Source organism: Narcine bancroftii, chromosome 6 (genome assembly GCF_036971445.1).
Source record: "Narcine bancroftii isolate sNarBan1 chromosome 6, sNarBan1.hap1, whole genome shotgun sequence".
NCBI classification, from domain to species: Eukaryota; Metazoa; Chordata; class Chondrichthyes; order Torpediniformes; family Narcinidae; genus Narcine; species Narcine bancroftii.
In genome coordinates, this window is record NC_091474.1 from 236105461 (window position 1) to 236120130 (window position 14670).

Consider the following 14670-nt stretch of genomic DNA (forward strand, 5'->3'; position numbering starts at 1 on the left):
CTGAATATGGAAAAAATGCTATTGTTATTGGATTATCAGTGGGGGTTGGGGGGGGGGGTGCAGGTGGATGACTGAATCTTCCTAAGTCGTATGTCACTAGTGATTATGACCACACCTGGTCAATAGAGGGGGCAACCACTTAAGTGTCTTTTTTGTTTGGGTTTTTTAAATTTTAAAAATTTTATATATAGGTTTTTTTTCTGATTTTTTCATATTATTGGTAGTTTTAGGAGCTTAAATTTTGTGTAAGGGTTTGTTGCGTTGGGTGCCATTTGGAAGGGAATAATGAGTAACTTGAACTTTGCAACATTTAATGTTAAAGGGCTTAATCGTCTGATAAAAGGGAAACATATGTTGGATTACATCAAGAAGATGAAAGTGGACATTGCATTTTCACAAGAGACATTTGACTGAGAAAGAATATTTGAAGTTGAAACGGGATTGGGTAAAATGAAAAAAAAAGGAGTGGATTGGGATATTTGTTTTATGGGAGAGATGTAGAGGAGAATCGGAGGACTTTTAAAGGTGAGATTTTGAGGGTAGATAATCTTTATGTTCCTGTTAGGACAAAAGGCAGAGCCAAAAGTTCGAGAGAGCTGTGGTTTCCAAGGGAGATTAAAAATTTGGTTCGGATAAAAAGGAAGGCCTAAATTAAATATAAGAAACAAGGTGTAAACGAGATGGTTGGAAAATACATGGATTGTAAAAAGCTTAAGGAAGAAATTAGGAAAGCAAAAAGAAAGTGAGAGACAAAATTGGTCCAATAGAAAATCAGAAAGGACAAATGTGTGTGGAGCCAAAAGAGATGGGGGAAGGTCTTGAACAATTTATTTTCCTCAGTATTTACAGAGGAGAAGGATATTGAACTGTGCAGGGTAAAGGAAGCAAAGGGGGTAAATATGGAGTCTAAAGTGATTAAGAAAGAGGTAGTACTGGAGCTTTTAAAACGTATAAAGGTGGATAAGTCTCCAGGTCCTAACAGGATTTTCCCCAGGACCTTGAGAGAAGTTAGTGAGGAAATAGCGGAGGCTCTGGCAGTGATTTTACAAATGTCATTAGAAACGGGTATAGTGCCGGAGGATTGGCTTGTTGTACATGTGGTTCCTTTGTTTAAAAAGGGTTCAAGGAGCAAGCCTAACAATTATCGGCCTGTAAGTTTGATGTCTGTGGTAGGTAAATTGATGGAAAGCGTTCTTAGAGATAGTATATATAAGTATATGGAGGGACAGGGTCTGATCAGGGACACTCAACACAGATTTGTGCGTGGAAGGTCATGTTTGACTAATCTTGTTGAAATTTATGAAGAGGTGACTAGGAATGTTGATGAGGGTAGAGCAGTGGATGTTGTTTATATGGACTTCAGTAAGGCCTTCGATAAGGTTCCGCATGGGAGGTTAGTTAGGAAGGCTAAGTCCTTAGGTATTAATTTGGAGATAGTCAAATGGATTCAACATTGGCTGGAAGGAAGGTGGCAGAGAGTAGTAGTAGATAATTGTTTGTCAAGAGGGAGGCCGGTGAAAAGCGGTGTACCTCAGGGTTCGGTATTGGAACCATTGATGATTTGTCATATATATTAATGATCTGGAGGATGGGGCAGTAAAATGGATTAGTAAATATGCAGATGATACTAAAATAGGGGGAATTGTGGATGATGAAGAGGGTTTTTAAAGATTGCAGAGGAATTAAACTGCTTAGAGGAGTGCACAGAAAGATGGCAGATGGAGTTTAATGCTGATAAGTGTGAGGTGCTTCATTTTGGAAAGAATAATCAAAGCGAGACCTATGTGGTAAATGGGAGGATATTGAAGAATGCAGTGGAGCAGAAAGATCTAGGAATAACGGTGCATTGTTCCCTGAAGTTAGGAGCTCGTGTGAATTGGGTGATGAAGAAGGCCCTTAGTTTGCTTGCCTATATAAATCAGTGCATAGAATCTAGGAGTTGGGAAGTAATGATGAAACTGTACAAGGCATTGGTGAGGCCAAATTTAGAGTACTGTGTGCAGTTCTGGTCACCGATTTATAGAAAGGATATTAACAAGATAGCGATAGTGCAGAGAAGATTTACAAAAATTTTGCCTGGGTTTCAGCATCTGGAATACAAGGAGAGATTGAGGAAATTAGGTCTTTATTCCTTGGAACATAGAAGGCTGAGAGGGGATTAATGGAGGTGTTTAAGATAATGAGAGAGATAGAGTTGATGTGGAAAGGCTTTTCCCATTGAGAGTAGGAGAGACGAATACAAGAGGTCATGGGTTGAGAGTTGGCGGGAAAAGGTTTAGGAGTAACTTCTTTACTCAGAGAGTGGTTACTGTGTGGAATGGGCTTCCAGGAAAGATGGTGGAGGCAGGGTTAATTTTGTCATTGAAGAGTTGGATCAGTATATGGATGGGAGGGGGATGGAGGGATATGGGCAGAGTGCTGCTAAGTGGGATTAGAGGAGGGTACTTGGATCAATGCGGACTGGAAGGGCCAAATTGGCCTGTTTACGTGCTGTAATTGTTATATGGTTATATATGGTTATATGGTGGTGAAAATAAATCCTAAGTGTTTTTACAAATATGTAAATAGCAAAAGGAGAGTGAAGGATAATATTGGGCCTTTAGAGAATCAGAGCGGAGAACTGTGTGTGTAGCCAAATGAGATGGGGGAGATATTGAACAAGTTCTTCGCTATTCACTAGGGAGAAGGATATTGAATTGTACAGGATAAGGGGCAATTATGGTAAATGTAGGGATCAGGAATGAGGCAGTATTGGAGCTTTTGAAGGATATAAAGGTGGATGTCTCGTCAGGGAAGAAATAATGGAGGCTCCGACAGTGATTTTTCAAAAGTCATTAGCAAGATGCGTGGTACCGGAGGACTGGCGTATCGCACATGTAGTTCCTTTGTTTAAAAAGGGTTCGAGCAGTAAGCCTAGCAATTATAGGTCAATAAGTTTGATGTCGGTGGTCGGTAAGCTAATGGAAAGTATTCTTAGAGATAATATATATAAGTATCTAGAGAGACAGGGTGTGATCAGGAACATTCAACCCGGGTTTGTGCGGGGAAGGTCATGTTTGATGAATCTTGTAGAATTTTTTGAGATGACTAGGAATGTTGTTGAGGGTAGAGCAATATATGGATTTCATTAAGGCTTTCAATAAGGTTCCACATGTTAGGTTGGTAAGGAAGGTTCAGGTGCTAGATATTAATTTTGAGATAGTCAAATGGGTTCAACAGAGGCTAGAAGGTAGATGCCATGACGGGATAACTGTGTGTCAGGATGCCTCATAGATCGATATTGGGTCCCTTGTTATTTGTCCTTTTCATTAATGATTTGGATGATGGAGGGGTAAAGTGGATTAGTAAATATGCGGATGATACAAAGATAGGTGGAGTTGAGTATAGTGAAGATGGTTATCAGAGAGTGCAGAGGGATTTGGACAGCTTAGAAGAGTGGGCTGAAAGGTGGCAGATGGAGTTTAATGCTGAGAAGTGTGAGGTGCTTCATTTTGGGAAGAATAATCAAAACAGGACGTATGCAGTGAAGGGGAGGGCATTGAGGAATGCAGAGGAACGGAGGTTTTGAAGGTGGAATCTCATGTGGATGGAGTGGTGAAGAAAGCTTTTAGTATGCTGGTCTTTTTAAATAAATGCATAGAATATGAGTTGGGAAGTGATGTTGAGACTATTCAAGGGATTGGTGAGGCCAAATTTGGAATACTGTATGCAGTTCTGGTCATCAAATTATTGGAAGGATATCAATATAGTAGAGAGGGTGCAGAGATTTACTAAAATGTTGCCTGGATTTCAGAATCTAGATTACAAAGAAAGATTAAGTAGATTAGGTCTTTATTCATTGGAGCGTAAAAGGTTGGCGGGGGGGGGGGGGGGGAGTGGGATTTGATAGAGGTATTTAAAATTATGAGAGGGATAGATAGAGTAGATGTGAATAGGGTCTTTCCCTTGAGGGTAGGTGAGATTGAAGCAAGATGTCACGAGTTATGAGTTGGGGGAAAAAGTTTAGAAATAACACGAGGGGAAGCTTTTTCACTCAGAGAGTGGTGGCTGAGTCGAATGAGGTGGTCGCAGCAAGGTCAATTATGTCATTTAAGGAAGTTGGATAGGTATATGGATGAGAGGGGCAAAATAATATGGACTAGAGGGGCTGAGATGGCCTGTCTCCGTACTGTAATTGTTATATGCGCCTGCAAGCTCACACCAAGACACAAGAGAAACTTGTCCGTGAACTACTCTTTGCAGACGATGCCGCTTTAGTTGCCCATTCAGAGCCAGCTCTTCAGCGCTTGACGTCCTGCTTTGCGGAAACTGCCAAAATGTTTGGCCTGGAAGTCAGCCTGAAGAAAACTGAGGTCCTCCATCAGCCAGCTCCCCACCATGACTACCAGCCCCCCCACATCTCCATCGGGCACACAAAACTCAAAACGGTCAACCAGTTTACCTATCTCGGCTGCACCATTTCATCAGATGCAAGGATCGACAATGAGATAGACAACAGACTCGCCAAGGCAAATAGCGCCTTTGGAAGACTACACAAAAGAGTCTGGAAAAACAACCAACTGAAAAACCTCACAAAGATAAGCATATACAGAGCCGTTGTCATACCCACACTTCTGTTCGGCTCCGAATCATGGGTCCTCTACCGGCACCACCTACGGCTCCTAGAACGCTTCCACCAGCGTTGTCTCCGCTCCATCCTCAACATCCATTGGAGCGCTTTCATCCCTAACGTCGAAGTACTCGAGATGGCAGAGGTCGACAGCATCAAGTCCACGCTGCTGAAGATCCAGCTACGCTGGATGGGTCACGTCTCCAGAATGGAGGACCATCGCCTTCCCAAGATCGTGTTATATGGCGAGCTCTCCACTGGCCACCATGACAGAGGTGCACCAAAGAAGAGGTACAAGGACTGCCTAAAGAAATCTCTTGGTGCCTGCCACATTGACCACCGCCAGTGGGCTGATTACGCCTCAAACCGTGCATCTTGGCGCCTCACAGTTTGGCGGGCAGCAACCTCCTTTGAAGAAGACCGCAGAGCCCACCTCACTGACAAAAGGCAAAGGAGGAAAAACCCAACACCCAACCCCAACCAACCAATTTTCCCCTGCAACCGCGTCTGCCTGTCCCGCATCGGACTTGTCAGCCACAAACGAGCCTGCAGCTGACGTGGACTTTTTACCCCCTCCATAAATCTTCGTCCGCGAAGCCAAGCCAAAGAAAGACAATCTATGGAGGAATGCAATGGTTAAGCAGGTATGATGAAGGATCCTGGCCTGAAGCATCGACCATGCTTTTTTTTTTACTGATGCTGCTCAACCTGCTGAGTTGCTCCATTAGATTGTGCATAGCTGCAGAATCCAACATCAGCAGTCTCTTGTGCGTTTTCCAGTTCCCATGATACTGTATTTTTCAAATGAACATGGTTTTCCTGCCACATTATGACACAGAAACTTAATGTGCAATTTATGGTTTTGTAAGGGAATCTCACAAATAGATTTTTTTTTAAAAGTAGAATTGGTTTGCTTTTAATTTTTTTTCTGTTCTTGACTTGGACAACTATTCCTTCCTCTTATAATCAGTACCACAAAGCCTGGTTATCTGTTTGCTTGGTCAATGACGTTTGTTGGAACTTAGTATAAATTGCTGGTCTTATTTCCTTTTAAGAAGTAGGATTAATTGCTTTGGGAGGTTCCGTGGATATAAAAGGTGTCACATAAATACGTACAAATTATTTCTTATTGACAAAGTGACATATGATGGATGGTGGAAATCTGAAATAACAACAGAAGATCTGGATTGCTCCACAAGTCAAGCAGACTGACTAGAAAATTCCATCAAATTCTATCCTGAGAACTGTAGAACACCAGGCTGTGTCAGACTGCTCCCACGGTCCTGGACTCAAGACAGTATCTCTCCATATCCTTCCCATCCATGCAACTGCCCAAATTTTTCTTAAATGTCAAAATTGAGCCTTCATTTACCAATTCAGCAGGCAGCTAATTTCAGACTCCCACCACGCTCTGTGTGAAGAAGTCTCCCCTAATGTTCCCTTTAAACTTTTCACCTGTCGCCCAGTTTCAAAAGGGATTTTATAACAAGGATAAAATGTCTTTTCACATTCTCAAGAGTTCTTGAAGTGTTCTGCGGTCAAATAATTAGCTTTGAAGAATGGTTAATTTCAGTTGGGGAAAAAGCAATAGCCAATCTGCTCAGACCAAGCTCCCATTAATGGAAATGTGTCTGCCCAGAAAATTGGAATATTGGCCAAGATACTGGAAGAATTCTCTTGTTCTTCGAAAAATATCCACGGGATATCATAAGTCACAGGCACTGACTAAATTACTTATCCAAAGGATGTCTCTCTGCGAATGTGCTGCAATGAAAAGCCAAAATCTAGCTCTAGGTGCACATAAATATATTACCAATAGAAATCTGTTTTTTAAAAAAAAACACTCTACCCATTTTCCAATTTAAGCAAAGCTCAAAACAGTCATACAATTAGCATACACACGAGGGATGAGTGAAATTGTACTTTGGGAACCAAGACACGCTCTTGTACAATATGCAAGCAGTTACTGAAGCTCGCTGTGAGAGTTAGATCATCATTAGTGCAGAGACAACAATAATGTGAGGAATTATTCAGCACCAGATGTTTATGCAGACTCCTCAAAGTCCGTATAATATTTCCCTCTTAACAAATGCAACCAGAAGTTGATTAACTCGTTATTCATCTGCTTACGGTGTTTGGGGTCCTGCCTTTGAATAGAATGGTTGTAGCCTTTACATACAATGCAATTCTATCGATGCAAACCATTTAGCAAAGTCAGAGGAATCAAAAATCAGGTTTATTGTCAGGAACATGTGTTGTTTTGCAGTCGCACTAATTGTGCATTACAGTTGCACAATTCCGTAAATACAAGATTAAAAAAAAATCATTAGTGCTAAAAAAGAGAAAAGGGGAGGTCGTGTCCATAGGTTCATTGCCCATTCAGAAATCTGATGGCAGAGGGGAAGTAGCTGCTTCTGATGTTAGCAAAATAGAATGATTCTTTATCACCCCTGAAGGAATTCATCAGTAAACTAACTGAGCAGAACAAAGGCAATGAATTTATGCATAAATTCACACTAATGGCTTGATTTTTTTTCCTCTTCTTGCTAGGAAATTGCTTCTTTTATGGGTGCCAACTGAAGTTTGGTACCCAGACACTGGGCACTCTCCTTCTAAGGATCTCAAGTATGATTGCCTCCAAGCATTTCATTAATGTAGGGGATGGGGAGTATTGTTTGGGGAAATCAGTATCTTATCGTCAGCCTAACCCTTGCTGGTTTCTGTCCTGGTAATTCAGCATCTCCTCTGCCTTTGTTCGAGGAATTAATGGTTGTCCTGTCTAACAGAGAGCATGATTAGCGTTGCAATGATTAGCAATGCTGTTAGAGAGCCAACAATTGGGACTAGCTTCGTATCCTGTGCTGTCTGTAAGAAGTTTGTACATTCTCCCCATGTCTGCATGGGCTTTCCCCGGGGCCTCAAGTTTCCTCCCACCCTTCAAAATGTACTGGAGGGTGGGGGGGGGGGGGGGTCATAGATCAATTGGACATAATTGGGCGGCATAGCCTCATGGGGTGAAAGGGCCTGTTAACGTGCTATATGTCTAAATTTAAAAAAAACACAACACTGGAAAACAAGTGCATCCTGTGTACTCATTGGACTGCAGCTAGGATTGAGTCCTCTTGCTCACTGATGAAGGAATGAGCATCTGATTGGGCATTGGAAAGATGTCAGTATGAGAATCACTCAATAACTTCTGAGTGCAGTTCTACTAACTTGTAAGTTTTGCAATGCTGCAGCACTCAAAGTAGTCACTATTCGGGATTTAGTTTAGAATTGAACCAAAGCATCAATCACTGAATTAAATTTACTGGGTGGCAGTTGCATAGTAATGGTAAAGCTGAAACCTTCCATAACAAGACAGCTGTATTAATTCCAAACTGGAGGGATTTAAAAATGAAAATAGTGCTTGCCGTACTGCACATCTAAACCTAACCAAATAGATGATGTGCATTTGTTTGTTTCTTTTCACAATTTATTGCAATCCCACGGCATTTTAAACCAATTAGGCACAAGTAAGGCATGGTCAGAAGAAAATTTAAAAATGAACTTACAGACATAAACAATAATGCCATAATTTGCAAAAATATATATTTTGTCATAAACATTTAAAAAATACTGTGGATTGACAATAAATTTTTTTTTAATTGCTGAAAATTCAGCAGATATGAGCCACTGCTGAGGCTAAGATGTTACCTAGTTCCATGCAAGACGAATGCTCGTGGCAGGACTTTAAGTTATGTGGAGAGATTGTGGATATTGACCCATTTTGCTGTGAAAAAGACCAATGATCTTGCTTAAGCTTTGTAACAGAGAGGGAACGACCAGGATGAAATTGCTGTAATTCAAATTCTCTTGGACCTGATAATAGAGAAGGGAACACTGGCAAAGCTCTCAGTCAAAGGACAAGAGGCATGCTCTTGATTACTGTGTAATGTCACTGAGGTAAATATATAGAGCGATAAAAAACAAAAACTTCTATGGATAAATAGAAATCAAAAAATGTGCAAATGCTGGAAATCTAAAACAAGAACAGAAAATGCTGGAAATAGCAGGTCAGGCCATGGCTGTGGAAAGACAAATGCTATTAAGATTTCAGGTCAAAGATCCTTCACCATGCTAATATGGCACCTTTAATTGCAGCAAGATTATGCCGTAGAGTAAAATATCAAACAAAACTGTGCGTTGCATGAAAAATTAACTGACACAGCTGCATTAAAACAATAATTGTCCAGGGATTAGTGACTGAAGCATGATATTATTAATAAATGGGAAGAATAGAAGTTTTTGTTCATTAATGACTGCTTAACCCATTTATATACTTTTATGGAGACACAAGACATGTTTATAATTTTAGAATGATTTCTACTGGGTTCTTGAATTAGATGCTTTTTATATTGCAGGATCACTATTGTGTACTGTAAAAATTATGATAATATTGGGTAATGTGACAAGCAAATAAAACATAATACTATTAAATTCATGGCTTGAATTTATTCTCCAGATGACAAACTCTAAAGAAATAAACTTTCTTTCAAATGAACATTGCATTTCAACTTTTACATTGAACTTGTAAATCTGGCAGTCAAGTTTTTTTACTTTCAACTATAACAGCAATTCAGCTGAGCATCAAGGCAACCCTCGATAAATAATTCCTGGTGCATTCTTGTATATTGTCCATATTCAGTGGGAAGATGCTTACCTTTGCCAGATATCTTCAAATTGGCTTCGATATCAGACAGTTTTCTTTCCACATCAGCTAACTTGGCAACCTTAAGAAACAAAAATGTAGTTTTTCTTAAAAACATAAAATATTGGTTTGCTGCAGAACATAAATGATCCGAGTTAAATATCAAAAACAAATGTGAGATTGCAAAACATAATGTGCACCTTTAAAATATGATTAGGTGAAGGTGGAACTGTGAGCAATGAGGTTGCTAAATTCATTCACAGGGCTAGAATTTGCTGGGCGATGCCAGCAGTTCAGCTTAGAATTGCTGGCATTCCTTCAACCAAGTGCCATCACTTGGGATTCGTACATTCAAGGAGTCCACAATGAAGAACAATGCAGATGCCATTCCCTCGCCAGATTAGGCTTGCCACAAAAGAAAGGTTTGTGAAGGTCAAGAACAAATACAATTTCTATTCTCTGGCCAGAGAGTGTCCTTTATGTAGCAAAGATAAAGATACATAACCAACATTTTGGGCTTGAGCCCTTCACCAAGATATGGACATGATGTGGGCAGGTGCCCAAATGCCTGCCAAATTTTGCTCATACTTTAATGAAGGGCTTAAGTCTGAAAGGTTGGTTATAGAACACTACAGCACAGTTGCCCTTAATGTTGTGCCGACCATATATTGCTTGAAAAAAGTACTAAACGCTCCCTACCCCATAACCTTCCATTTTTCTTCCATCCATATGCTTAAGAGTTTCTTAAATGCCCTTAATGTTTCAGCCTCAACTACCATCCCTGGCAAGGCATTCCAGGCACCCAAAACTCTCTGTGTAAAAGAAAAAGCATAGCCCTGATGTCTCCCCTAAACTTCCCTCGCTTCACTTTGTATTCATGTCCTCTGGTGTTTGCTATTTCTGCCCTGAGAAACAGGCACTGGCTGTCCACCCTATCCATTCCTCTCATAATCTTGTAGACCTCTGTTAAGTTTCCTCTCATCCTTCTATTATCCAAAGAAGAAAGTCCCAGCTCTGCTAACCTTGCCTCAGAAGACTCAATTTCCAATCTAGGTATATCCTGGTAAATCTCCTCTGCACTCTCTCCATAACTTCCTCATCCTTCCTATAATGACCTGACTAGAACTGAACACAATACTCTAAGTGAGGTCTCACCAGAAATTTGTAGAGTTACCACATGACCTCTCTACATCTGAATGCAATCCCCCTATAAATGAAGCCTAGATTCCCACAGGCCTTCTTAACTATCCTATCAACCTGTGTGGTGATTTTGAGGGATGTATGGATTTGGACTCCAAGGCCCCTCTGTTCATCCACCCTCTCAAGTAACCATTAACCCTGTACTCAGCCTTCTGGTTTGTCCTTCCAAAACGCAGCACCTCACACTTATCCAGATTGAACTCCATCTGCCACTTTTTCACCCAACTCTGCATCCTGTCTATATCCTCCTGTAACCTATGACAACCTTCAGCTCCATCCACAGCTCCTCCAATCTTCGATTCATCTGCAAACTTACTGATCCATTCATCCATCTCTTCATCTAGGTCTTTATCGTTGCTATAATAAAGTACACCGTTTGACCTGCTGTTTCTCCAACATTGTTTTTACTTCAACCATGTTGTCTGCAGACTTTCGTGTTTTATTTCTATTCTCTGGCAATTGTTTTGTGCCTGTGTTTTCCTGACACTAACCTCATACACCTTCTCAGGGTGACTTCCAAGTCATGGGAGACGTGCACTTTGAAGTGGAAGGATGGACATTTATAAAATCACGAGGGACATGGATAAAGTGAATGTTCACAGGGGCAACATGTTTGATGTAATAGTTAGTGAAATGCTTATAGCACCAGCAATTGCAACAGAGATTCAAATCTTGCACTTTCTGTAAGGAGTTTGTACGTTCTCCCCATGTCTGCATGGGTTTTCCCCGGGGCCTCAAGTTTCCTCCCACCGTTCAAAACTTATCGAGGGTGCAAGTTAATTGGGCGTACAGACACATGGGGCAAAATCCCCTGTAACCACACCATATGTCTAACATTAAATTTAGTTTATCCAAGGGTGGAAAGAACTGGAAAGAATTAGGATATGGTAAGATATCACAGTAGAAAATCACTGAGGATTAAGAGAGGGGAGAGATGAGAGAAAATTTCTTCACTCAGATGGTAGTCTGCATCAGGTATGAGCTGCCAGTGAAAGTTATGGGAGTGACAACACTACAGCTTTCAAAGTACATTTGGACTGATATGTGGATAGGAAAGGATCATAACTATATGGGCTTAATGCAGGCAGTGGGACTAGTCTAGAATGCCAACGTGTATATCTACAAGGAAAACTGCCGTCAGAGAGCTGCAGCAATCATCAAGGAGCCACACCACCCAGCATACGCTCTGTTCTCGCTGCTATCATTAGGGAAGAGGTATAGGTGCCACAAGACTTGCACCCCCAGGTTCAGGATCAGCTGCTACCCCTCCACCATCAGACTCCTCAACAACAAACTCAAACAGGGTTCTTACTTGCGCACTCTATTGATTTATTTTCTGTATGGCAGTTTATTTACATTTTTTTTTAAACGTGCTCATTGAGTCAATTTTTTTTTGTTGCACTGCCAAAAAGTGGTCATTTTGCCTGACCTGCAGGAAAATGAATCTCAGGGTTGTATGTGATATCATGTATGTACTCTGACAATAAATCTGGAAAGACAGTGTAGGCAAGCAGGATTTTGGGATGCAGTTCATGCATTCCTGATAAAGAGACACTGAAATGCCATCCCAAATGCTCCTCTATTTTATGGGGTCAACAAGCAAGGATTTCCACAAATCTGAAGGGGGTTTTTACCCTTTTTCAGTAGGCTTTTTACAACATCCCCAAATAATTTATTCCATCTGTTTGGTTATCTCTTGTTGGGACAGAGCTCAGTGAGGACCATTTGCATTATTGGTCTGGTCTTGGGCCTCCTTCCCTCCTTGGAGACAAGTGGATTTCAATGCTGGGATTGTGATTCTGGATGTAAGTTGCACTAAAACGTGGAATAAATCACTGGGCCGCCTTGGCCAACGAGGCTTCACTCACTCAAGCATCAGGATGGGTGCGCTGCAAGTATAATCAATGACCAGCCTCCAATATTTCATCACGTAGCCCAACCCCACCACATTCTATCCCACCACCATGATCAGTTTTGTGCTTTAGCTCTGCTACCACCACCTGAAATTCCCCAAATCGATGCCTCGTCTTCCAAATTGTTCGCTTCCCAACAATGACGCCATACCCAAGATGTCAATATTATCCAAACTGCTGGTTTATGACCACCATTTCCCTTCTCTCCCCCTCCTCCCAATCATCCAGTTTCTCATCCCCAAGTGTTCCAACCACTCGTGGTCATTTTGTCTTTGGCCCGAGCTACCTTGAAAAGTGGATCAGGTGCCAGTTTCAATGCCAGAAACTTGCCACTTCAGTCAGAATTGATCAGTGGCTCTTTGTTGTTGCCTCTATCCAGCACACCCCCTGGTACACACGAGAATTTCCAGCCATACATTCTGTGGCTGAGCATGTCATTAGAAGAATATTTTTGACTTTTACCAGCGAGTCATAAGTTTCTACTTTTTCTTCTATTTTCCCTGCTTTCTTCATTCTGTTGAACCGCTTCTTTTCAATGGCTCCTGTCCGATCTAAGAAGGTGTCTTCGTCACTGTGGTAAAAGTCCTCTGCCTCCCAGTTCTTGGATTTGCGCTTCCGAGAAACTGGTAATGAAGGAGAGTGTGAGGTTATTACTGAGGAAGAAAAATGCAACCTTCCTTTACTCTGGCAACATAAAATCCATTTAGAACCTTCAACTGAAGATGAAAGTACTCTCCTCTTAATTGCTTTGCACCAAATGGGAATCTTCCCATTGATATTGTTTGCCTTCCTATTTTTAATGAACACAGTGACTCACAATAGCTCACATCATGAGGAAGAAGCACTTGCTTGACAATTACTGATGAGGGACCATTGTTCTTTGCCATTTTGAAAGAAAGCATTCAACTCCCTCTTCTGCAGCAGGCAGTAAAAACTGAATGCAATTTCAGCACCCTTTACAGCAACTGAACCCCTTTGTTCACACACCACCAATATTGCTTCTAAAAAGAGGACTGTATTTAATATTTCTGAGACTATAAACTATTAAGAGAATGAGCAAAGAGGTGATAGAGGTTGGAAAGTGTAAGATCACGCACTTGGATAGAAGTAGATGGGTAGACTATTATTTAGATGGGGAGAAAATTCAGAGACGCAAAAGGACTTGCAAGCTCTCGTGCAGGGTACCCTAAAGGTTTACCTCCAGGTTGAGTTGGTAGTGAAGAAGGTGAATGCAATGTTTGCATTCATTTCTAGAGGAATAGCATGCAAGTGCAGGGATGTAATGTTGAGGCTCTATAGGGCACTGGTGAAACATCAGTTGGAGTACTGTGTACAGTTTTGGGCGCCTTATTTGAGAAAGGATGTGCTGCTTTTGGAGAGGGTTCAGAGAAGAATCCCTACAATTATATCAGGAATGAAAGGGTTAGCATATGAGGAACATTTTTCAGCTCTTGGACTATACTCGTTGAAGTAAAGAATGATGAGGGGGACCGCATAGCAGCATTACGAACGTTGAAAGGCCCGGACAAAGTAAAGGTGGCAAGGTTTCACTTGGTAGGGGAGTCTAGGACAAAAAGGCACAACTTCAGGATAAAATGGTGTTCAGTTGAAATAGAGATGCAAAAACATTTCTTTAGCCAGAGGAACTTGTTGCCACAGGCAGCTGTGGAAGCGAGGTCGTTGGGTGTATTTAAGGCAGAGATTGACACGTATTAGATTAGTCAGGACATCAAGGGTTACAAGAAGAACAAGGAGCGAGGCTGAATGGGAGAATGGTTAATACGGCAGAGCAGACTCGATGAACCGATTGGCCTATTTCTGCTCCTAGATTTTGTGATCTTGTAATAAGGTCACAGGTTCTGGGAGGCATTGGGAGAGGGGAATGCATGACATAATGCAGTAAAACATCAGATGGTTAAATCAGTAAGGCCAATTATTAATGGATCATGTTGGGTCTGATTTCATCGCATATATAAAATTTAAAAATGAAAGGTGTCAAAGCAGGATCCAAAAGAGCTGGCATCCACACCATTCATGGAACAGGGCATTATAAAGAGCAAAAAGCCAAAATTTTCAAAGTGGCTTTCGCCGCAGCATGCTTGTAGAAAGTCTTGGACTGTGACCAACTTTGGTCACAGGCAGGAAGGATCAAGCATCTTTTTACAGGGTTGGCTATGCGCTGTCATTCAGAAAGGTCTTGAATGCCGTTACTACATATTTAGGCCTCAATGCACAAATGACAAGCAACATCTAATCCA

The 14670-nt window shown here is 41.3% G+C and overlaps 1 protein-coding gene across 3 annotated transcripts in view; it reads right to left on the bottom strand.

Annotated features, from left to right (window-relative positions):
- slc4a1ap (solute carrier family 4 member 1 adaptor protein) overlaps positions 1-14670 on the bottom strand; it is a 173747-nt gene that overhangs the window by 99260 nt on the left and 59817 nt on the right. For all 3 annotated transcript variants that reach the window (XM_069887742.1, XM_069887743.1, XM_069887744.1), the window contains exons 6-7: positions 12875-13035; positions 9312-9381 (exon numbers count right to left, since the gene is read on the bottom strand). In XM_069887742.1, coding sequence (XP_069743843.1) covers positions 9312-9381; positions 12875-13035 — 231 coding nt within the window. The remainder of the gene's footprint in view (positions 1-9311; positions 9382-12874; positions 13036-14670) is intronic.